Below are 24,084 nucleotides of genomic sequence, written 5' to 3'. Positions count from 1 at the left end.
ACACTGACGGCACTACCATCCTTCCTGTCTCACAAGCCCGCAACCTTGGTGTCATCCTCGACTCTGCTCTCACGTTCACCCCTCACATCCAATCCATCACCAAAACCTGCCGGTCTCATCTCCGCAACATCACCAAGATCTGCCCTTTCCTCTCCATCCAAACTGCTACCCTGCTGGTTCAATCTCTCATCCTATCCCTATTGGATTACTGCATCAGCCTCCTCTCTGATCTCCCATCCTCCTGTCTCTCCCCACTTCAATCTATACTTCACGCTGCTGCCTGGATCATCTCTGTGCAGAAATGCTCCGGGCATGTTACTCCCCTCCTCAAAACTCTCCAGTGGCTACCAATCAACCTACGCATCAGGCAAAAACTCCTCACTTTCGGCTTCAAGGCTCTCCATCACCTCGCCCCCTCCTACCTCACCAACCTTCTTTCCTTCTATAGCCCAGCTCGCACCCTCTGCCTCTCTGCCGCTAACCTCCTCACTGAGCCTCGTTCTCGCCTGTCCCGCCGTCGACCCCCGGCCCACGTCCTCCCCCAGTCCTGGAATATCCTCCCTCCGCACATCCACCAAGCTAGCTCTCTTCCTCCCTTCAAAGCCCTACTGAGAGCTCACCTCCTCCCGGAGGCCTTCCCAGACTGAGCCCCCTCCTTTCTCTCCCCCTCTCCCCTCGCCCCCTCCCCCCGCCTTACCTCCTTTCCCTCCCCACAGCACCTACATCTATGTTTGTAAATATTTATTATTCTATTTATTTTACTTGTACATATTTACTATTCTATTTATTTATTTTATTTTGTTAATGTGTTTTGTTTTGTTGTCTCTCTCCCCCTTCTAAACTGTGAGCTCACTGTTGGGTAGGGACAGTCTCTATATGTTGCAAACTTATACTTCCCAAGAGCTTAGTACAGTGCTCTGCACACAGTGAGCACTCAATAAATACGATTGAATAAATGAATGAATGCTCCAGAGAGACCAAAGGCCTAAGGACAGGGGGTCTTCCTGACTGCTTGCAGTGGCCCTGCCCGGAGGCAGGCGCATGGGCCAGATGACCTCAAATAGACACGGATTCAGACCTGTGTTGGTGGGGGAAGGCCAAGGCTGTGTGTCAGCCTGGTCCCAGGGCTCTGACTGACTGCTGACACACCAACACCGGGAGGGTTGCCTCCAACTGCTGACACACAAACACCAGTAGGGTTGCCGGGAACCTGGTGGAGCCCGAAGCCGCAGAGGCTACAAAACTCCCAACAGGGTTGATCCAGGAGCCTGGACTGGCCCACAGGACTCTCTGCGTCAGAGCCTGCTGCGGTTGGCCCAGGCTCCATCCCCCCCCGGCGGAGGCTCATACTTCCTTCCTTCGCCTCATCTCCCTGGCGCTGATCACCTAGCCGGCCCGTCCCCCCTCCACTCAGGCCCCCTGCAAGGAGGAGTGGAGACCCTGACCAGGCCCCTCCCCTGGGTCCCAGAAAAGGGGCTAGAGACTAGGGAGTCGACCCTAGGGCTCTGCCCTCAGAGACCCTCCTCCACCCCAGGAAACGGAGGAGGAAGATCGGGAGGTGATAACAGGGTACACTTCCTGGAGGGGGCCGTCCTGAGGGGGCAGGGGGAGGAGCAAGAGATATGGGACAGGAGTGGGGGTGGGGGCTGAATTGAAGAGGAAACTGGGTGAAGAGAAAGTCAAGGCAGCTGAGGAAGGTGGGATGTGGGATGGGGCTCCCCTGAAAATGCTGGGTACGGGGAAAGAAGGGCTGGGCGGGGGTAGGAGCTGATGGAGGCTAGGAGTGGGGAGAAGAGGGGGCCTGAGGAAATGGCTGATCCTAGGCCACCCCACCCCTTCTAGCCTGCGTGGGTCCAGACCATGAGCTGCCCCTCCCCTGTTCAAGGTATTAGCCTCCTCCACTTCCTGCTGGCCTTCCCCTTAAGTGCAGATGGCCCCTCTCAGTCCCGGGGCGTGGATGGGGAAGCTTCCAGAGAGTCACCAACCTCAAAGGCCACATATGGTTTGGGCATCCACCTCTGCCTTGCGTCACCAGCACTGATGAGGGAAGAGGCAGCGGCGGGCTTATCTCCAAGCTGTGGTGTGGTGGGGTTGGGGCGGATGGCGGGGGGAGTGTGGTTCTAGGGAGCTCTGCGGAGGTCAGAGAACCAGTGACCCAGAAGGGGCCCAGTTTCCCCAGGACCCACAGGGCTGGGGGGCTTATTGGTTTTTCCCTGAGTGTGTGGGGCTGGAGCCGAGGGGAAGCACAGGGCGGGACCACTTGTGGTGACATGTGGTGACATGGACTAGGATCCCCACTGTCAGTGGGAGAAGCCCGAGGCCTACCCCCCAAACCGTGGCCTCCAGCACAGGCCTGGGAGTCAGAAGGAACTGGGCTCTAATCCTGGCTCCGCCACTTGTCTGCTGTGTGACCTTGAGTAAGTCATTTCACTTCTCTTTGCCTCAGTATCCTCATCTGCTATGTGGGGGTTCAATACCTGTTCTCCCTCCTGTTTAGATTGGGAGTCTCATGTGGGACCTGAATTGCCCAAACCATTTCATATGAAGTTACTCTAGCCTGATTATCTGGTATCTACCCCAGGGCTTAGTGCAGTGCTTGGTACACAGTAAGCGCTTAACAAATACCGCAATTATTGCAGTCAATGTCTACATCTGACCCATTCACCAATTATTCCAGACTTTAACTCCCTTCAGGACTTTCCAGGGCCCCAACGTCCTTCCTCTCTTGCCCCTGGAGACATTGCCAAAGACTTGACTTGGACAAAATTGTTACCATCAGTAATGAGCTCCCCTAAATCCCCCTGTGATCTCTCCAACTCCTCGTCTCTATATTCCCTCTCTCACCCTTCCTTGCCACTTTTCAAGAGATCTAAGTCCTACTTCTAAAATCTGTCTGGTTCACCTTTGCCCCTGACCCCATCCCCTCTCATTCCCTTCTAGCATCATCATCATCATCATCATCAATGGTATTTATTGAGCACTTAGTAGGTGCAGAGCACTGTACTAAGTGCTTGGTAAAGTATAATACCACAGAATTGGTAGACATGTTCTCTGCCCACAGCAAATTTACAGTCTGGGGGAAAGACTGACATCAGTACAAATAAATAATTGGGAAAGCAGCATGGCTTAGTGGATAGAGCACTGGCCTGGGGTCAGAAGTTCCTGGGTTCTAATCCAGGCTCTACCACATGCCTGCTGTGTGACCTTGGGCAAGTCACTTAACTTCTCTGTGCCTCAGTTGCCTCAGCTGTAAAATGGGGATTAGAGTGTGGTACAGGGACTGTGTCCAACCTGATTAATTTATATCTACCTCAGTGCTTAGAACAGTGCCTGACACATAGTAAGCACTTAACAAGTATCATAATTATTATTATTATACAATTTATGGTCACATACATAAGTGCCATGGGGCTAAGGGTGGAGGGAATAGCAAATGCCCAAAGGTCACAGAACCAAGTGCAAGTTCTGTTAACACTTGCTCTCCGCTTTTTCCCTCCCTGACCACTATCTTCAGGTGCTCAGGCTCTAATGGCTCCTTTATCTTGCCTTCAAACAGGCCCATATCTTCCTCTATCTTAAAAAAGTTTCCTGGATCCCACTGCACCCTCCAACTGTGTCCTGCCCCTTTTCCTGTCCACACTTCTCAAAAGGCTTCTATCCCCCAACTGCCTCCACTTCCTCTCCTCTAACTCCCTTCTTGATTCTCTCCAGTCTGCTTTCGAGTTCCTTCCTTGCACTGAGACCACTCTCTCTCTCCAAGATCACCAATGTCTTGCACTGGGCAAAACCTAATGGACTCCTCTCTATCCTAATCCTCCTTGACCTTTCTCCTGGCTCTGGTGCTGTCTCCAGAAAATGCTATTGAACCTTGTTTTTTTCCCCACAGATTCTTTCCTGGTTCTGCTCCATCTATCTGGCGGCTCTTTCACAGTCTCTTTCACTGGTTCCTCCTCCTCTTGACACACCCGAATGGTGGGTTTCCCTCAAGACTCTGTATTGGATCCCTTTCTCTTCTGACTCCAGCTCCCTCAGTGCGTTCATCCACTCCCATGGTTTAAGATACACCTCCCTGCAGTTGACTCCCAAGCCCATCTCCTTAGCTCCAATTTCTCTCTTCCTCTCCAGAGAGGCAATCTCGTTTTCCCTCCCAAATCCACTCCTCCTCCTAATTTTCCCATCACAGCTGACAACCTCATCATCATCTCTGTCCCAGAAGCCCACAACCTTGGCATTATCCTTGACCCCTGGTTCTCTTTTGACATTCCCATTCAGTCCGTTGCTAAATCCTCTCAGGATTTTCTCCACATTTCCTGGATCCACCCCTTCCTTTCTGTCCTAATGGCTAGGCATTTGCTGCACCCCAGCTAGCCTACTTTATCAGCTCTTCAGCGGCCTCTGCTTCCAGCCTCTTCCCTCTCCAGTCTATACTTCACTTCATTGCTGGGCTCATCATGGCTGGGAATGTGTCTGTTTATTGTTGTATTGTACTTTCCCAGGTGCTTAGTACAGTGCTCTGCACTTACTGTGTGCAGAGCACTGTACTAAGCACCTGGGAAAGTACAATGCACACAGTAAGTGCTCAATAAATGATTGAATGAATGAAAGCCTCATTCTGCACACATCTTTCATTCCTTAAAAGCCTTCAAAGCTTACTTATTCTTCTCATCAAATGGTTAGAACAGCTTCGAGACTGTGAGCCAGTTGTGGGCAGGGATTGTCTCTGTTGCTGAATTGTACTTCCCGAGCATTTAGTACAGTGCTCTGCACATGATAAGCGCTCAATAAGTACTATTGAATGAATGAACAGTGCACCCCAAATTAATGAGGACTGATAACATCAAGCAGAAACTTCTAACTGCCTTTCAGGCTCTTGATCAGCTCTCTCCTTATCTCCACTCTCTTCTCCCAGTACAACTCAGCTTTCATTCTTCATTCCTCCCCAAGTTCATCTACATATTCCGTCTCAATCTTATCTTTCCCACCTCCAACCACTTGCTCATGTGCTTCCTCCTGTGTGGAACTGCCTCTCCCTCCAAATCCACCAGAAGCAGTTCACCCAGTCGCCCAAGCCCTCCTGAAATCTTATCTCCTCCCAGAGGCTTTCTCTGATGAATTTTTCTTCCACCCAATTATCTCCTTGACATTTGTCCACTGAAAACCTGCACTTTTTCACGGATTTAAGCACTTCTTCTTCCTATCTGTAAATTATTGCATGACTCTCTCCTCCATTAGATTGTAAATTCTCTGAGGGCAGGGATTGTATCTTTCATCTCTATTTTACTCTTCCAAGGGCAGCGAGTGTGCAAGACAGGGCTCTGTTCACAATAAGCACCCAATACAAACCTCTATGGAAATATGCTCTAGTATAGTACTCTGTGCATGGTATGCTCCGGTACAGTGCTCTGCTCACAGCAGGTGCTCAGTAGGTATTAGTGAGTGATCGACTAAAAAGCAGTATGGCCTAGTGGATAGAGCACACGCCCGGGAGTCAGAAGGTCATGGGTTCTAATCCCGGCTCCGCCACTTGTCTGCTGTGTGAACTTGGGCAAGTCACTTCACTTCTCAGGGCCTCAGTTCCTTCATCTGTAAAATGGAGATTAAGACTGTGAGCCCCATGAGGGACAGGGACTGTGTCCAACCCGATTATCTTGTATCTTCCCCAGCATTTAGAACAGTGCCTAGCAAATAGTAAATAGTAAATTCTTAGCAAATATCATAATTATTATTACTATTATTGACTGAGCAGGCAGCTGGATGAGTAGACTCTTGGGCCTGGGGATCCTTCTTTGCTCCATGCCCCCCTCCCCATAGGGCTGCTGCCCCACAACCCCAAGCATGAACCTTGGCTCCATGTTCTGACAGGACTCTGTTGGGCAGGCAGACTGGTCCACATTCCCAATTTTGGATGAGGTGGTGGTGCTACCTCCTCCAGCCCCCCAGGCTCCTCTCCATTACCTCCTGGGCTCTAGGAGGAATCAGGAATCAGCTAGCCCAGCCATGAGGGAAGACTCAGTTTGGGGCTGCCAAGGATGGTAGATTCTATGTGGGCAGCAGAAAAACAATTCATTGTGTTATAAAGACACATACATGTGCCTGCTTGGCACATAGTAAGCGCTTAATAAATACCATCAATATAATATATACACTCCCCCCCTCCCCCTGCAATCCCCCTACACACATACCTGCCTCCCCTCCTGCCGTGCATACTCCCCGGCTGCCTAAATGCATTTACTAAGTGGCACAGCCTGGGGTAGGGGGGGTGTAGGAGGGAGGGGTCATGGGGATAGTCACCCCTGCACTGTGCAGAAGCAGGCCAGCGTGGCCCAGTGAGGTATGAGTGACATCGACTCTTTCCAAGTGTCCCGGGGTAGGGGGTCTTCCTGCAGCATATTTGGGTGAGGGACAGTCCATGGGGCTCCAGCTGGATGCAGAGGCCTTCCTGTGGTTTCTCCTTTAGGGACCCGGGGTCGGAGGTAAGCCCTGCCATTCCCAGCCCCTCCCCACTGCCAGGGATACAGGGGGCATCTGCGGCCTCACCCAAACCCCTGGGGTGGGTGGACCAGTCTTGAGCCACTGCCATCCATCCTTCCAACTGGCCCCTCAGTCTGCTGAACAATTGCCCTTCCCCACCCTCTGAGCAGAGTCCCTCCACCCCAGTGCCCTCGCCCGGTTGGCTCAAAGTCCTGGTGCCCCAGGGGAGAAAAGGGAGATATCACCAGCAGGAGAGTGGTCTCCCCATGCTCCCCAACCATCTGCCCACCCCCAGGCTCAGTTTTTCTCCCTCGTCCTAGGGGTGGGTATCGCTTGGCTCAGACCCACAGTGAGCCAAGCCGGGCCTTCTCCTCAGCCGTCTTGTCTCCACGTTCCTCCTCTGGGAACTGGCAGCTGTAGGCATCATCAGGTGAGCGAGGAGCCAGGGAAGGCTCATGGTCTGAAATGGGGAGAAGAAAGAGGAGAGAGTCAGAGATGGGGCCGGGTGGGGAGGCAGGGCAGGGATCTGGACCACCTCCCTGGCCACTGCCAAGCCGTCCAAAGTGTAGGAGTCTCGGCCTGGGGGCCCCGGACCCAGGTTGGATGTCTTCTCCAGAGTTGAGACTGGGCAAAGGTCATGGGGGCCAACAGCTTTGCTGGTAGATTGCCATCCACCAGACTCCCCACAGCAAAGGGGCCCTTAAACCAAACTTAGGCTGTAAACTCCTTGAGTGAGGGATCGTGTCTATCTACTCTACTGTAATAAGCATTATGGTATTTGTTAAGTACCTACTATGTGCCAGGTACTCTATTAAGCTCTGGGGTGGATATAAGCTAATTGGGTTGGACGCAGTCCCTCTTCCACCTGGGGTTCACAGTCTCAATCCCCATTTTACAGGTGAGGTACCTGAGGCACAGAGAAGTGAAGCGACTTGCGCGAGGTCACACGGCAGATAAGTGGCAGAACCAGGATTAGAACCTATGACCTTTTGTCTTCCAGGCCCATGCTCTATCCACTATACCATGCCTCTTATCTATACTGTATTGGACTGTACTGCATTGTGCTTGGCCTAGTGGAAAGAGCACTGGCCTGGAAGTCAGAAGATCTGGGTTCTACTCCCGGCTCTGTCAATTGCTTGCTAAGTGACCTTCGATAAGTCACTTCACTTCTCTGTGCCTCCATTTCCTCAACTGTAAAACAGGGATTAAATGTCTGTTCTTCCTCCCATTTAGACTGTGAGCCCCACGTGGAACAAAGACTGTGTCCAGTCTGATTATCTTATGTCTACCCCAGAGTTTGGAACAGTGCTGGACACTTAGTAAGTGCTTAACAAACATAATAATAATGATAATGAAAATAATAATAATAATAATAATACTCTACTCCCCCAAGCTTTTAATACAGTGCTCTGCACAGGGTAAGCGCTCAATAAATACCATTTATTGATTGATTGATGGGGAGAAGGAGTCTGGACTCTAAACTCACTCTTCACCTTCATAGCCTCTGTGACAGGCTGTCTCTCCAGGAGGCCTTCCCTGACTAACCCCACCTCCCTGGTCCTGCCAACCCCTCAACATCCTCTAGCTTTCAGGGGTATCAGTTTACTTTTCCCACTCATTAATTCACTGTTGAATGATTCAACTCCCCAGTCAATCAATGGCATTTACTGAGAGCTTACTGTGTGCAGAGCCCTGTATTAAGCATTTGGAGAGTACAATACAACAGAGTTGGAAGACATGGTCCCTGCCCGCAGTAAGCTTCCCCACTCGGAAGACAGAAGCAGTGGTGGGGTCACCTTTCTGCAGGTCCAAACTTGGTGGGGAATACCTGGGAGATCCTTGGGAGGGGCTCTGTGAGTCCCTGCAGACCCCAGGTGAGGAGGGTGACCACTTTAGAGGGTCTGAGAGGCCTCACCTTCCATCTTGTGGACTTTCTTGTTCTTGAACTGCCAGATATATAGGTGGAGGAAGATGGTGATGAGGATGAGGATGAAGATGGCCACCGCAGTCAGCACGGGCAAGAAGATGCTGGATAAGGTGAAGGTGTCTGCAGGGAGAAGGGGAACAAGGAGGAGGAGGAGAAGGAGGAAGAGGAGGATGGGGAGGAGGAGGAGGAGGGTTGGGACCTTGTTTCCAACTTCATCACTTTTTGCGCCCAAATCCCAGTCCTACCGGTCCAACCTGTTCCATCCCCATCCTCAGCCCTCCCGACTCGACCTGTCCCACTCAGCCCCCAACACTCTTGAACTCCGCCCGACCCCAGTGCTGGCCCCCCACCACTTAGCTGTAGGTGGTTGAGTGCCGGATGGATGAACGGTCCCCATACGTACCCCGCTGCTGGATGACTGGCGGTGCACATAGGGTGTTGTGTGTACTGTTTCCTGGCTGCACGGTGAGGAAGCCCAAGGTCTGGCAGCTGAAACCCACCAGCCCTATGTCAGCCCCCCAAAACAATCCCTGGCCCAGCCCCCAACCTAGCCCCCAGCCCAGCCCTGAAACCAACCCTGAAACCAGCCCTTCACTCTTGGGCCATTGCTACAGGTGGAGGCAGGGCAGGGGAGGGGAATGGGCCCAGGAGGAGAAGTACTCCCCACCTAACCCTTTGTCCTGGGGTCTCTAGAACACTGTGGAAGCCCCTCCCTCAGATCTCTCAACACTGGCTCTGGGGAGACAGAGGGCTGGATGCCAGAGTTCCCAGCCCCAGGGGAGAATGAGCAAGGGGACTGATCCAGCCAGTTATTGCTGAGCTTCTGGCTCAGGGTGGGGCTGAGGGGAGAGACAGGACAAAGGCTGGACACCTCCCACTTCCCCCTCTGGAAATGGGGGGCCATGAGCGCAGCTGGGAGGGAGCTCCTAGAACAACTGGGGGGTCAATCAGCTACAAGGTGGGGGTTTAAATAGGAAGTGGGGGAGGCCTAAGGATGGGGCAGAGGATGGACAGTTCCGCATCCTGATGGGGCTCAACAGCAGCCAGGTCCACTGAGGGCCTGGGTCACTGCAGCTGCCCTAGGAGTCCGGCGCCCCACTTCACAAGGTAGGGGAGAAACCTGTATTGCTCCCCATGAGCCACACACCACCTGGGTTTGGACTCAGCTTTGACCTTCAGCCCCGCAGTGGCCCTTACGTACTCAATCCAGGGGGTGCAGCGGCCGGGGTCACCATTGGAATAGGTCCCTCTGGGACATGGGGAGCATGAAAAACTGAAGTCAAATTTTCCTGGGGGAGGAGGGGCATTGGTTAGTGGATGCTGTTCCTCTTTATAGCACAATGACTGCCCTCCCACCCACTCCATGCTTTGCAAAGACAAAGCATGTATAAACTGATGGTGCAAGCATTTGTCTTGCATCTGTCCAGTGTCGAGGTAAACTGACCAACCTGTGACACCCAGGTCCCTCTGTACTCTCTGTCTCTAGAGTGTAAGCTCCTTGAAGGCAAGGGACCATTGCCCTTTTTAGCTCTATTGTACCCTCCCAAGGCTTTGTACAGTAAGTGCTCAGGAAATGCTATTGGCTGGGACCAGCCTTCCCCTTTTCCAACCCTCAGGCAGACTCATCCTCTCAGAAATAATCAGCAGCTCTGTAATGCCTCTCCGACCTCCCCCTCCCACTGCCTAGCAAACCTGAGACCCAGGAGTCCTGCCCACGGCAGCTGGCTGAAGTCACCCAGTTCCTAAATCCCTTCAATGCACTTCCTCCCTAGTTGTCATCTGGTTTCCAGCCTTCCACCGTCATCTGTTCCTGTTAGAGGTTTTTCACTTCTGTCTTTACAAAATAGCTGGGGAAGACCTGGCCTTTATTCTATCATCAGATATCAGCTTTTTCTTTCCGAAGGTGGGGGCGGCCAAGAGTGTGACATCATCTGACCTTTGCCCAATAAGATTGCAGATTTTTGTTGCCTTTATTCCTCCTGCTGGTTATATCTCCACCTCACCAGTTTTAACTGCTCGAATTTTGCCCCTCCATAATTGTGCTCTTTCTTGGCAGATGCCTTGGGCAGTCTGGACAGAGTTGCCCCTCCGTAGCTATCCTGTTTGACCCTGTGGGCTGGGGCATTCTGGATTCGGCCATCTTGGCATCTGGCTGACATGGTTCTTTCTCTGCAAAGTGGGCACCTCTTGGTCCTGAGCCTGTGGACCAGCCTGCCTGGAAAACAGCCAGCTTTCTCAGACTCTTTGGCCTTGGACTTTCTTTCCACTGAGCCCTTCCTTTGAGGGTCCTTATGGTTTACTTATATGGACCTTTCAAGGGCAGGTTACAATTCACTTTCTGGAAATTCCCTTTTTTTATCTTGGTGTCTTCTTCCTTCCCACAAGTTCTTGAAATTGATTTTCTTGTGTTCACTTGTAATGGGGATTCCATCCACTTTCAGCTCCTTGACAAATATCCCTCCCACCATGAGCTATCCAACACTTCTGACTCTCCCATCACCACCACTAACTCTCCCCCAGAGACCCAGCATGGACCATCAAACACCCCTGACTCTCCTCTCTCAAACCCTAACTCTCCCCTAGTGACCATGTTTCCTTCTCCTTCTGTCTCTCCCTCAGTGCCCAGGACAGAGAGAGAGAGAGAGAGAGAGAGAGAGAGAGAGAGAGAGAGAGAGAGAGTGTGTGTGTGTGTGTGAGAGAGAGAGAGAGTGAGGGAGAGAGAGAGAGAGAGAGAGAGAGAGTGTGTGTGTGTGTGTGTGTGTGTGTGTGTGTGTGTGTGTGTGTCCTGGGTCTTCCATCAAAACTGCCCCTCCAAGGAACTATGTCTCCTTTTCCCTCTGTCCTATCTCAGTAGCCATCTACGAGAAGCAGCATGGCTTAGTGGAAAGAGCATGGGCTGTGGAGTCAGAGGTCATGGGTTCAAACTCCGGCTCCACCAATTGTCAGCTGTGTGACTTTCAGCCAGTCACTTAACTTCTCTGTGCCTCAGTCACCTCATCTGTAAAATGGGATTAAAGACTGTGAGCCCCCCATGGGACAACCTGATCACCTTGTAACCTTCCCAGTGCTTAGAGCAGTGTTTTGCACATAGTAAGCGCTTAATAATTCTGATGACTTGACACCTGTCCACATGTTTTGTTTTGTTGTCTGTCTCCCCCTTCTAGACTGTGAGTCTGTTGTTGGGTAGGAACCGTCTTTATATGTTGCCAACCTGTACTTCCCAAGAGCTTAGTACAGTGCTCTGCACACAGTAAGCGCTCGATAACTACGATAGAATGAATGAATGAATAAATGCCATCATTATTATTATTATTATTATCTCAGTGTGTGTTTATGTGAGTGTATGTGAGTGTCCTGTCTTCTGCATCAGACCAGCAACTCCTGGAGGGCAGGGACAGTGTCTCTTCCTCCCTCTGTCCCTCCTTCTCAGTTGGCTCAGGACAGTTTGGGTAGGGACTGTTCAGTTGCATAGATCTGGGGTGGACCGGCTGATGCCAGGGGCCCTGCCCTGAGGACACACCTTGGAAGTGCTGGCCAGAGGACTTGTTTTACCTCCAGCTCTTTCACTGCTGTCAAACAGCCTAGGGGATTTCCTCAGGCCCTGGCCACAGCCTTCACAGTGTTGTCCTCAAAGCGTTGGCTGCCCTCCCCTTTCTCTCTCCCCACTCCCCCATCCCTCTCTGTACCAGAAAAGGGCAGAGTTCATCAGTCCCCTTCCCCAGCCCCTGGCCCCACCCTGGGCCCCCGGGCATGAGTTACCTTCTCTCTGAATCTCCTCTCCTTTTTTGCATGAGAACGGGACACAATTTGGACAGACTTCACTGCCGCAGTATGAGCCTGGAGGGCACTTGCAGTCAGGATCCTTGGTGTCTGGGCATGGCAGTTGATGACCTTCATTGGGAGACAAAAAGTTAAACTGCTTGGGGGCGGGGCCCGGGGGGGGGGGGGCTCTCCTCTCCCACCTCAGCTGGTCCTGTCTCTTCTGGGGTAGTAGAGGGAGGCAGGGGGAGCTGAGGCCTCAAAACCATTCCCTTCTCCTTGGCCCTGGGCAGAGAAAGTAAGGGTCTCAGAGACCACAGGGAATTCACTTTCTTGGAAAATTCCCTCCTTATCCCTACTCCTCATCTCCTCTCTTCTAAATGGCTAGCTCTCTGTTGGAATGACGTTGCCTCCCATCCCATACTATACCGGGCTTTTAAAAAAGTTCTGGTTATTAACCTTGTCCTAAGGCCTTTTGGACATGTTTACTGATTCTCCTCTCTCCACATGCTTACTGACCCTTTCAACTCCCCTTATAGAGATCATGCTGCCTGTCCTCCGGCAGACTGGGTTTTGCCAAATGCTTGTTAATCTTAAACTTAACTCATTGATTCCACCAATCTGCTAGGTGTAGAAGTGAGACTTCCATGTGTATAATTCTCTGTTGTAGCTCACTCACTCACAGGTGAACTTCACCACCAGTGGTATCTTCTTCAAATACAAAGAACAACCATACATATATTATAGGTAGGACTGCCTGTCCTTGAGTTGTGTAGTGATTTGTAACAATAGGTTACATACTCTTGCTTCAAGTTCTGCAAAGTCTCTGTTGAATATCTTGAGAATTCTCAGGTGAATGCTCTCTGTCTGGCTTGGTAATACATTTACACCCTGTTTATTCATTTTGTTTAAAACATCCTGTGTGATTCCAATAAGATCACATCCCTCTGATCTACTTGCCACAACAAAAAACCCAAAACCAAAAAAAACCCCAAAACCGCCAGGTGTGGGAATTTCCTCCCTAACATCATCCTCAGTTATGACCAAAATGGTCCTTTCAGACAATCATTCAATCGTTATTGAGTACTGTTTTCAGAGCTCTGTACTAAGTGCAAAAGAATGCCACCTTTATGCAAATGAATCCCCATCTGCCTCTCTAGCTGCAATCTTTCACCTTTTCTGCAATTTTGCATTTCTTTCTGCCTCAGGGACACCTCTTTCTAGATGTCCCACCAGCACCTCGAGTTTCACATGTCCAGAACTGAACTCCTCATCTTCTATCCAAAATCCTCTCCTCCACTTAACTTTCCCACCACAGTTGACAGCACCACCATCCTCTCCGTCTCTGAAACCCACAACCTTGGCATTATCTTTGACTCCTCCCTCTCTCTTTCAATGCCTACATTCTGTCTGTTGTCAAATAGTGCCAGTTTTTACTCCACAACATCTTCAGAATCTTCCCCTTCCTCTCCACATGACCAACGATCACTCTAGTCTAGGCACTTGTCATATCCCAGCAGACGTCTCAAACTTAACATATCCAAAACAAAATTCCTCACCTTCCCACCGAAACCCTTTCCTCCCCTGTCTTTCCCATCTCTGTAGACAGTACCACTATCTTCCCTGATTCACAAGCCTGTAACATTGGAGTTATCCTCAACTAATCTCTGTCATTTAACCCACATATTCAGTCTGTTACCAAATCCTGTTGGTCTACCGTCACACCATCACTGAAATCCACCCTTTCCTCTTCCAAACTGCTACTACCCTGATCCAAGCTCTTATACCTCACCTTGACTACACCATCAATCTCTTCGCTGACTTGTCTGTCTCCTGTCTCTGAATCAATCAATCAATCATATATATTGAGTTCTTACTGCGTGCAGAGCACTGAACTAAGCGCTTGGGGGAGTACAACTCAACAATATAACATACACATTCCCTGCCCATGAGCTTACAGTCTAGAGGAGCTTACAGTCCCCACTCCAGTCCTTACTTTGTTCGGCTGCCCAGATGACTTTCTTAAAATCTGTTCAGCCCATGCCTCAAGAACCTCCAGTAGTTGCCCATCCACCTCCGCATTCATTCATTCATTCATTCAATCGTATTTATTGAGTGCTTACTGTGTGCAGAGCACTGTACTAAGCACTTGGGAAGTCCAAGTTGGCAACATATAGAGACGGTCCCTACCCAATAGTGGGCTCAGAGTCTAGAAGGGGGAGACAGACAACAAAACAACATATATTAACGAAATAAAATAAATAGAATAGTAAATATGCAAGTAAAATAAATAGAGTAATAAATCTGTACAAACATATATACAGGTGCTGTAGGGAGGGGAAGGAGGTAGGGCGGGGGGGATGGCACAAAGAGAAACTCTTTACCATTGGCTTTAAAGTACTAAATCAGCTCCCACCAACACCTTACCTCTCTGATTTCCAACTACAGCACAGCCCACACACTTTGCTCCTCTAGTACTAACCTATTTTCTGTACCTCGATCTCTTCTATCTCACTCCTGGCCCTTTGCCCATGTCCTCCCTTCCCCTTCTTATCTGATAGACCATCTCTCTCCCCACCCTCAAAGTCTTTTTAAAATCAGATTTCCTCCAAGAGGCCTTCTCAGACTAAGCCCTCATTTTCCCTACTCCCTCTTCCTTCTGGGTCACGTTTGCACTTTAAGCACTTCGATAGTCATCCCACCTACAGCCCCACAGCACTTATGTACATACTGATTATTTATTTTAATGTCTGTCTCTCCCACTAGACTGTAAGCCCATGTAGACAGGGGACATGTTTACCAACTCTGTTGTATTGTATTAACCCAAGTAGCTAGTACAGTGCTCTGCACACAGTAAGCACTTAATAAATACCATTGACTGACTGGTTGACTTCTGCATTAACCTCCTCACTGGCTCACTTCCTCTAGTTCCATATTTCACTCTGCTGCTTGGGTTATTTTTCTAAAATGTCAATCTGCACACATTTCCTCAAAAAGATCCAAAAAGATCAAAAAGGCATTCAGATCCCCATCAGGCAGAAGTTCCTGATCATTGGCTTTCATCATCAGCTCTTTCTATCCTCCTTAACTGCTCTCTTCTTCCACTACACCCCAGCTCGCAATCTTCATTCCTCTCAAGCTAACTTACCCACTTGTCTCATTCTCATCTCTCCAGACACCAACTTCTTTCTCATGTCCTCCCTTCAGCCTGGAATTCCCTCTCCTTTCCTTTTCCCATCTTCAAAATCCTTCTGAAACCACATTTCCTCCAGAAACCTTTCCCAGATTCCATTTCGAATCTCCCCAGATTCTATCCCTCCTACTGCAGTTCCAGCACTTCTGCACCAACTCAAGATACAAGTACTCACAACCTCCCCAAACCTTATTTTTAAATGATATCTGTTAGCGCTTACTGTATGTCAAGCACTGTTCTAAGCACTGAACACTTCTAAGCCCTACTGCCTGGCTCTTAAGTGCCTTATTCCTTAAGAAGTAACTCACCTATCCCCTCTTTCCTTCTTCCTCCTGCTGTAATTTATTTCAGGTCTATCTCTCTGCTCAATTGTAAGATCGCTGAGGGCAGGGATCAGCGTCTACTAATTCTGTTGTTAAAGTCTCCCAAGCACTGTGTGCTCTGCACATCATAGGTGCTCAACGGATACTACTCATTGATCAATTGTGGATTCACTGAGCCTCTTGACTATAGCTGTTTTATCTCTGAGGGTGTCTTTTAATTCACCATCTCCAATGGGAACCCCTGATTCCCTAATGGGCTTCCTGATAACAATAATAATTGTGGTTTGCTAAATGCCTATGTGCCAAGCAGTGTATGTACTAAGCACTGGGGTAGATGTCAGATAATCAGGTCCCACATAGGGCTCAAATTCTAAGTAGGAGGGAGATCAGGTATTGAGTCCCCATTATGCAGATGAGGAAACTGCGGCATAGAAAAGTTTGGTGATTTGCCCAAGGTCACCCAGCAGACAAATGGCAGAGCTGGGATTAGAACCCAGGTCCTCTGACTCACAGCCCCAGGTTCTTTCCACTAGGCCATGTTGCTTCCTGCATTGATACTTTGAAGTATCTTTTATTATTGACATTGGCCTCCTTTGCCACTCTTCTTTTTGGCTACCCAATTTCCTGTTTGCTCTTGACCAGCCCCTCTTTATGGACTTTCCTGTTGTCCTCTCTCGAGAGAACTTCCTGTTTTAAAAGAAAAGTCTGTTCTGCCTGATGACCTTTCCCACCTTGTCGATCAGCAATGCAGAGCTTCTCTTTGGCTGCTGATGGCTACTCTTGGGCAACATTTTCACCAGGATTCTCAGAGGGTGTTTTTGAATAGTCTCTAGGGTGTCCTAGTTTTTATTTCCCGCCCCCCTGATCAAAGCTTGCTGGAAATTACCTTTTCTAAAAAAGTAAATCCCCTTTATGTTGGTTTGGTAGTGGGGTGGAGAGAGCGTCTCTCCCAGGAGAGGGTCAGGGGTGGGTAGGTAGCACGTGGGAGTGAACAGGTAAATATCTTTAAAAAAAAATAATAATAATAACAATAATAATAAATGGCATTTACTAAGCACTTACTATGTGCAAAGCACTGTTCTAAGTGCTGGGGAGGTTACAAGGTGATTAGGTTGTCCCACGGGGCTCACAATATTAATCCCCATTTTACAGTTGAGGTAACTGAGGCACAGAGAAGTTAAGTGACTTGCCCAAAGTCACACAGCTGACAATTGGCAGACCCGGGATTTGAAACCATGACCTCTGACTCCAAAGCCCGGGCTCTTTCCACTGAGCCTTCCCAAACAGAGCCCCTTCCTTCCTCTCCCCCTCGTCCCCCTCATCTTACCTCCTTCCCTTCCCCACAGCACCTGTATATATGTATATATGTTTGTACATATTTATTACTCTATTTATTTATTAATTTATTTTCCTTGTACATATCTATTCTATTTATTTTATTTTGTTAGTATGTTTGGTTTCGTTCTGTCTCCCCCTTTTAGACTGTGAGCCCACTGTTGGGTAGGGACTGTCTCTATATGTTGCCAACTTGTACTTCCCAAGCGCTTAGTACAGTGCTCTGCACACAGTAAGCGCTCAATAAATACAATTGATGATGAGCCACGCTGCTTCTTAAATGGTATTCATTAAGCACTTACTATGTGCCAAACTCTGTTCTAAGGGCTAGGGTAGGTATAAGGTTATCATCTTGGACACAGTTTGTCCCACATGGGGTTCCTGGTCTAGATAGGAGGGAATAGGATTTAATCCTCATTTTACAGATGAGGAAACTGAGGCACGGAGAAACAACTTACCCAAGGTCATACAGCTGACAAGTGTCAGAGCCGGGATTAGAAACCAAGTCCTCTGACTCCCAGGCCTTTGCTGTTTCCACTAGGGCACAATGTTTCTCAGAACAGTGCTTTGCACATAGTAAGCAATTAATAAACGCCATTATTATTATTAGTAGTAGTATTATTATTCTCAAATATCTCTCCAGACTGTAAACTCTTTGAGGGCTGGGATTGTGTCTACAGGCTCTATCATGGTAGCAAAGTGCACAGTACAGTGCTCTTCACATAGTAAGCACTCAATAAATATCATTGATTATTTGATTGATTTACAGCTCAGAGGCACAGTGAGCTAGCAGAAAGAGACAAATTTCTACTGAACTCTCCTCAGCACTTAACCCTGGACAGAAGGTGTCCAGGGAAGATGATGTCTGGAATTCACTCATTCCACTTCTGGGACTTGTGAAAGGTTCACAAGCAGCTCTGACTAGGGATGGAGGTGGGTGACACGCCGTAGGAGAGACTTTTTTGGAAGGGGAGGGAGAGGAGGAAGAGAAGGAGGAAGGTCTTTCCAGGAACCCAGGTTTCTACTCTCCCCCCCACCACACACCCCACCCAGCATGGATCCCCTCTCCCCTAGCACAGTGCTTAGCACTCAACGAATACCATTCATTGATTGATTGATCCCCTGGGTTGGGAGTGAAGACCTGGGGGGAGAAAAGCGATTTGGAAAGAACACAGGTCTGGGAGTCAGAGGACCTGGGTTCTAATCCTGCTCCAGCACTTGTCTGCTGCATGACCTTGGGTAAATCACAATTTCTCTGTACCTTAGTTACCTCATTTGTAAAATGGGGATTAAAACCCTAAGCCCTGTGTGGGACAGGGACTGTGCCCAACCCAAATATCTTGTATTTACCACATGCTTAGTACAGTGCCTGGCATGTGGTAAGTGCTCAGCAAACACCATAAAAAAAAGGTAACCCATGGACTGCCTATCAAAGCCCCTCAGCTCCTAGATAGCAATCTCTCCACCTTCAAAGTCTTATTAAAATCCCATCTCCTCTAAGAGGTCTTCCCTGACTAAGCCCTCATTTCTGCTACTCCCTCTCCCTTCTGTGTCGTCCTTGCTCTTGGATTTGTTCCCTTTATTCATCCCACCCTCAGTCGCACAGCACATATGTACATATCCATAATTAATTTTAATGTCTGTCTCCCCCTCTAGACTGTAAGCTCCTTGTGGGCAGGGAATGTGCCTACCAACTCTGTTATATTAACTTTTCTATGCCTCAGTTCTCTCCTCTGTAAAATGAAGTTTAAGACTATGAGCCCCATGTGGGATATGGACCATGTTCAACCTGATTATCTTGCAACTAACCCAGCGCTTAGTACAGTGTCCAGCACATAGTAGGAGCTTAACCAATATCATTACAAAAAAAGGAAGCACTCAGTAAATAGCATTGGTTGATTAATTGTCTGCTGAGATCCTGGCTGCTCCGCCCATAACCCTACTATAATCCAGTCTAACTTCACTCCCCTAATGCTAACCTTCTCATTGTACCTTGATCTTGTGTATCTCACCACCGGCCTCTCACCCATGTCAGTCGCTCATTCATATTTACTGAGTGCTTGCTTTGTGCAGAGCACTGTACTAAGTGCTTGGAAGAGTATAGTATAACAATGAATGTAACAGATGCATTCCTTGTCGACCATGAGCTTACAGTCTAGAGGGGGAGACAGACATTACCATAAATAAATAAATTACAGATATGTACACAAGTGCTGAGGGATTGGGAGGGGGGATGAATAAAGGAAGCAAGCCAGAGTCAGGGCGATGCAGAAGAGAGTTGAAGAAAAGGAAAAGAGGGCTTAGTCAAGAATGGCGTCTTGAAGATGTGTCTTCAATAAGCCTTTGAAAGGGGAGACAGTCTCTTGGATATGAGGATGGAGGGTGTATTGGACCAGAAGCAGGATGAGGGCAAGAGGTAGTCAGTGAGATAGATGAGATCAAGATACAGTGAAAAAGTTAGCATTAGAAGAGCAAAGTGTGTGGGCTGGGTTGTCGTAGGAGAGTAGCGAGGTGAGGGGGCAGGAATCAAGGTGATTGAATGCCTTAAAGCCAGTCGTGAGGAGTTTCTGTTTAATGTGGAGGTGGATTGGCAATCACTTGAGGAGTGGGGAAACGTGGCCTGAATATTTTTGTAGAAAAAAATGATCCGGGCAGCAGAGTGAAGTATGGACTGGAGTGGGGAAAGACAAAAGACTGGGAGGTCAGCAAGGAGGCTGTTAAAGAAATCAAGGCAGGATAGGATAGGTGATTGAATTAATGTGGTAAGTTTGAATGAGCTGGTAAGCGTGGATTTTAGTGATGTTGTAAAGGAAGCACCAACGGAGTTTTGTGGTAGATTGAATATGTGGGTTGAATGAGAGAGGAGTTAAGGATAACACCAGGATACAGGCTTGCGAGACAGGAAGAATGGTGGTGCCATCTACAGTGGTGGGAAAGTCAGGAGGACAGAATTTGGGTGGGAAGATAAGTTCTGTTTTAAACATGTTAAGTTTGAGGTGATGGGAGGACATCCAAGAGGAGGTGTCTTGAAGGCAAGAGAAAATGTGAGATTCCTGAGAGGGTATCATCTGTTATGGAAGTGGTAGCTGAAGCCAATTGAGTAAATGAGTTCTCCAAGAGAGTGGGAGGAGATGGAGAATAGAAGAGGTCCCAGAACTGAACCTTAAGGGATGCCCACAATTAAGGGGTGGGAGGCAGAGGAGGAGCCCACAAAAGAGACTGAGAATAAGCAGCCAGAGAGACAGGAGGAGAGCCAGGAGAGAACAGTGTCAGTGAAGCCGAAGTTGGGTAATGTTTCCAGGAGAAGGGGGTGTTTGACCGTGTTGAAGACAGCTGAGAGGTGGAGGAGGATTGGGATGTTCTGCCTCTGTCCTGAAATGCCCTCCCTCCATTCATTCATTCATTCATTCAATCGTATTTATTGAGCATTTACTGTGTGCAGAGCACTGTACTAAGTGCTTGGGAAGTACAAGTTGACAACATATAGAGATGGTCCCTACCCAACAACGGGCTCACAGTCTAGAAGGGGGAGACAGGCAACAAAACAAAACATGTGAACAGGTGTCAAGTCGTTAGAATGAATAGAATTAAGGCTAAATGCACATCATTAACAAAATAAATAGAAATGTACAAGTAAAATAAATAGAGTAATAAATCTGTACAAACATATACAGGTGCTGTGGGGACGGGAAGGAGGTAGGGCGGGGGGATGGGGAGGAGGAGAGGAGAAAGAGGGTCAGTCTGGGAAGGCCTCTTGGAGGAGGTGAGCTCTCAGCAGGGCTTTGAAGGGAGGAAGAGAGCTAGCTTGGCTCTCCACATATGCAACAGACAATGACTCTCCCCTGTGTCAAAGCCTTATTGAAGGCACATCTCTGAGAAATCTCCCCTGACTAAGCCCTCTTTTTCTTTTCTTCAACTCCCTTCTGCGTCTCCCTGAACCTAATTTGCTCCCTTCATTCATCCCCCCTCCCAACCCCACGGCACTTATGTACATACCTGTCATTCATTTATTTATATTAATGTCTGTCTCCCCTTCTAGACTGTAAGCTCGTGGTCGGCAGAGGATGCCTCTAATAACAACAATAATAATAATGTCAGTATTTGTTAAGCGCTTACTATGTGCCAAGCACTGTTCTAAGCGCTGGGGGGGGGGGGGATAAAAGGTAATCAAGGTTGCCCCACGTGGGGCTCACAGTCTTAGTCCCCATTTTACAGATGAGGTCACTGAAGCAAAGAGAAGTTAAGTGACTTGCCCAAAGTCACACAGCTGACAATTGGCAGAGCCGGCATTTGAACCCATGACCTCTGGACTCCAAAGCCCGGGCTCCTTCCACTGAGCCACGCTGCTTCTCTATTACATTGTTATACAGTACTCTCCCAAGCGTTTAGTACAGTGCTCTGCACATAGTAAGCCCTCAATGAATACGATTGACTGCCTGACTGCCTAGGGTCAAGTGGGGCCAAAGCCACCAGACTCAGTCCCTCCCCCCAGCTCTCTCTCCTCTCCTTTTCTCTCTCTTTCTCTCTCCCCCGCGCCCTCCTCCGCTCACCTGTTCGACACTCGTTGCAGCATTTGACGGGATGTCCGAAGCCACCTGGGAACTGGCCGGGGGGACACCGGGCCCCGAGGCAGCAACACAGCCACCCTGTCCCTCCGAGGAGAAAGATGCCCCACCAGCGCCAGGAGCTGCCCAACGCTCCGCTCAGCATGTCTGGAGAACTGAGCAGGACTCACTCCCCTCTCTCAGCCCACCAGCGGGGCTGGCTGGGGCTGCTGGGCCTCCCCTCTGTCCGCTGGCTCCGCTACTGCTGAGAGGACTGCTGCTGCGACTACTGCTGGGACGCTGCCTGGGCTACTGCTGGGACGCTGCCGGGATTACTGCTGGGACGCTACTGGGACTGCTGCCGGGATTGTTGCTGGGACTACTGCTGGGACGCTGCCGGGACTCCTGCCCGGACTGCTGGTTCCTCCTTCCGTCCGCTGCCTCCTCTGCTGCTGGGACTTGCTCCTGGGTCTTCGTAGACTGTTGCTGGGCTTTGGGGGGCTGCTGGGACTCCGGAGAGATTTGGGGCTGCTGGGTTTTGCGTTGCCCCCCGCCTTCAGTCTCGGAGGACTGTAGTCGCCGCAGGCGGGGACAGAATCTGCTGTTTCCTCGAGCAGAAAGCAGCTTTTTAGGCGGGGGGTGGAGGGGGGGGGGGGAGAAGAGAGAGAGAGAGAGAGAGAAGCGGCTGTCAGCATCTCCCTCCCCCCCTGGATTTCCCGCCCCCTAGGCCCATCCCCGTCCCGCTCTCTACGCCCCCTCCTCGCCCAGATAATACTTTTCACCACCCGGATAGGATCCCTTCTAGACTATGAGCCCGTTGTTGGGTAGGGACCGTCTCTATATGTTGCCGACTTGTACTTCCCAAGCGCTTAGTACAGTGCTCTGCACACAGTAAGCGCTCAATAAATACGATTGAATGAATGAATGCATGAATCAGGGGGCCCCAGGCGTCCGATCTCCCGGGCGAGCTGAGCCCGGACTCTGGGGGTCCCTAACATCGGGAGGTTCCGAGGCGCAGGCTTCAAGCCGGCCAGACAGGGTGGTCCTGCTGGTTTTCGTCCCCTTGTCGTCTCGGTGTTTTTGTTTCACCCCTCCCTGTGCATCTTTGGACCTCACCCCGTTCCTATTTTTAAATTTCGAGGCCTCCGAGAGACAGGGAACTGTATCTAATTCCCACCCGCGTATTAACTCTCTCAAGGCTCGGTACAGTGGGGTTTTTTAAAATGATATTTGTTAAGCACCGAGCAGGTGTCGAACGCTGTTCCAATCACTAAGGTAGGTAGGTACAGGTTATTTAGATCGAACACAGGGCCACATGGGGCTTACAGTCTAAGTAGGAGGGAGAGCAGGTATTCAATCACCATTTTACAGTTGAGGAAACTGAGGCACAGAGAAATTAAGTGACTTGCCAAGGTCCCGCAGAAAGCAGTTGGCAAAGCTAGGATTAGAACCCATGTCCTTTGATTCCCAGGCCTGTGCTCTTTCCACTAGGCTGTGCTGCCTCTGTACTGCTCACAGTAAGCACTAAATATTATTACTACTAAGAGTTTAGTACAGTGCTCTGCAAACAGTAAGTACTCAATAAATACGATTGAATGAATGAATACTACCCCCGGGGGGCCAGAACGGAAGCCAAGGGTAGTGGGGTGTAGGAGAGGAGGTGAGGTTGGGGAGAGGAATTGGGGAGGAAATGGGCTAAGGTAAACTTTGAAGATAGAAGAAAGGAGGAGGGACACTGGTTAGCCTGCAGGTTGAGAGAGAAAGGCTAGGAGTCCGGTAGAGGAGGTGGTGTCAGAAGGGGTTTGGGGTTGTGATGGGGGAATCTAGGGACCTACATTTCCTTGAGCTGTTTCCTGCCTGCTGAAATTCTCTGGCTCTAAGACAATCAGCTCTTTCCCTCCTATCTCGCCACACTGATCTCCTACTACAACCCAGCCTGCGCACTCTGCTGCTCTCAATCTACTCATTGCACCTCGATCTGATCTATCTCATCACCCACTCTCTGCCCTCATCTTCCCTTTAGCCTGGAAGTCCCTACCCCTCCATACACAACAGACCCCAGCTCTCCTCTCCTACAAAGCCTTGTTAAAATCCCATCTCCTTCAAGACATCTTCAACAACTTAAGCCCTCATTTCCCATACTCCCTTTCCTTTCTGTGTCACCCTTGCACTTGGATCTGTACCACTTCATAACTGTGTTGATTGTTAAGTGCTTACTGTGTGCCAGGCATTGCTAAGCATTGGGGAGGATACGAGCCAATCGGGTTGGACATAATCCCTGTCCCACATGGGGCTCCCAGTCTCAATCCCCATTTTACAGATGAGGTAACTGAGGTCCAGAGAAGTGAAGTGACTTGCCCAAGGTCACAAGGCAGACAAGTGGCAGAGCCAGGATTAGAACCTATGACCTTTTGACAGGTCTGTGCTGTATCCACCATGTCATGTTGCTTTTCCGATCACTTGAAATTCCCCATCCTCAGATCCACAGAGCTTATGAACATATCCTTATACTCTAACATTTCCCTCATCCTA

General features: G+C 49.5%; 1 protein-coding gene across 1 annotated transcript; it reads right to left on the bottom strand.

Annotated features, from left to right (window-relative positions):
- Positions 1 to 6,202: 6,202 nt before the first annotated feature.
- Positions 6,203 to 22,133, bottom strand: TNFRSF18 (TNF receptor superfamily member 18). The gene is made up of 6 exons (XM_038747098.1): positions 21,559 to 22,133; positions 12,158 to 12,289; positions 9,600 to 9,687; positions 8,802 to 8,887; positions 8,387 to 8,518; positions 6,203 to 6,931 (listed from the first exon to the last, which is right to left on the bottom strand). Exons 1-6 carry the CDS (start codon positions 21,716 to 21,718, stop codon positions 6,810 to 6,812), a joined length of 720 nt encoding a protein of 239 aa, XP_038603026.1. The 5' UTR covers positions 21,719 to 22,133; the 3' UTR covers positions 6,203 to 6,809.
- Between the last annotated feature and the right edge of the window lie 1,951 nt (positions 22,134 to 24,084).

This window comes from Tachyglossus aculeatus, chromosome 5 (assembly GCF_015852505.1).
Source record: "Tachyglossus aculeatus isolate mTacAcu1 chromosome 5, mTacAcu1.pri, whole genome shotgun sequence".
NCBI lineage: Eukaryota > Metazoa > Chordata > Mammalia > Monotremata > Tachyglossidae > Tachyglossus > Tachyglossus aculeatus.
This window is presented reverse-complemented; position numbering and strand designations above follow the sequence as displayed.

What these genes read in the sequence shown, in the direction of transcription:
- TNFRSF18 (XM_038747098.1), bottom strand. Translation starts at nt 21,718, where the DNA reads ATGCTGAGCGGAGCGTTGGGCAGCTCCTGGCGCTGGTGGGGCATCTTT. An exon ending in AGAGGAGATTCAGAGAGAAG is followed by an intron (nt 9,688 to 12,157) that starts GTAACTCATGCC and finishes CTCCTCCCCCAG; the next exon opens with GAAAATTTGACTTCAGTTTT. An exon ending in CGCTGCACCCCCTGGATTGA is followed by an intron (nt 8,888 to 9,599) that starts GTACGTAAGGGC and finishes GGTGGGTTTCAG; the next exon opens with CTGCCAGACCTTGGGCTTCC.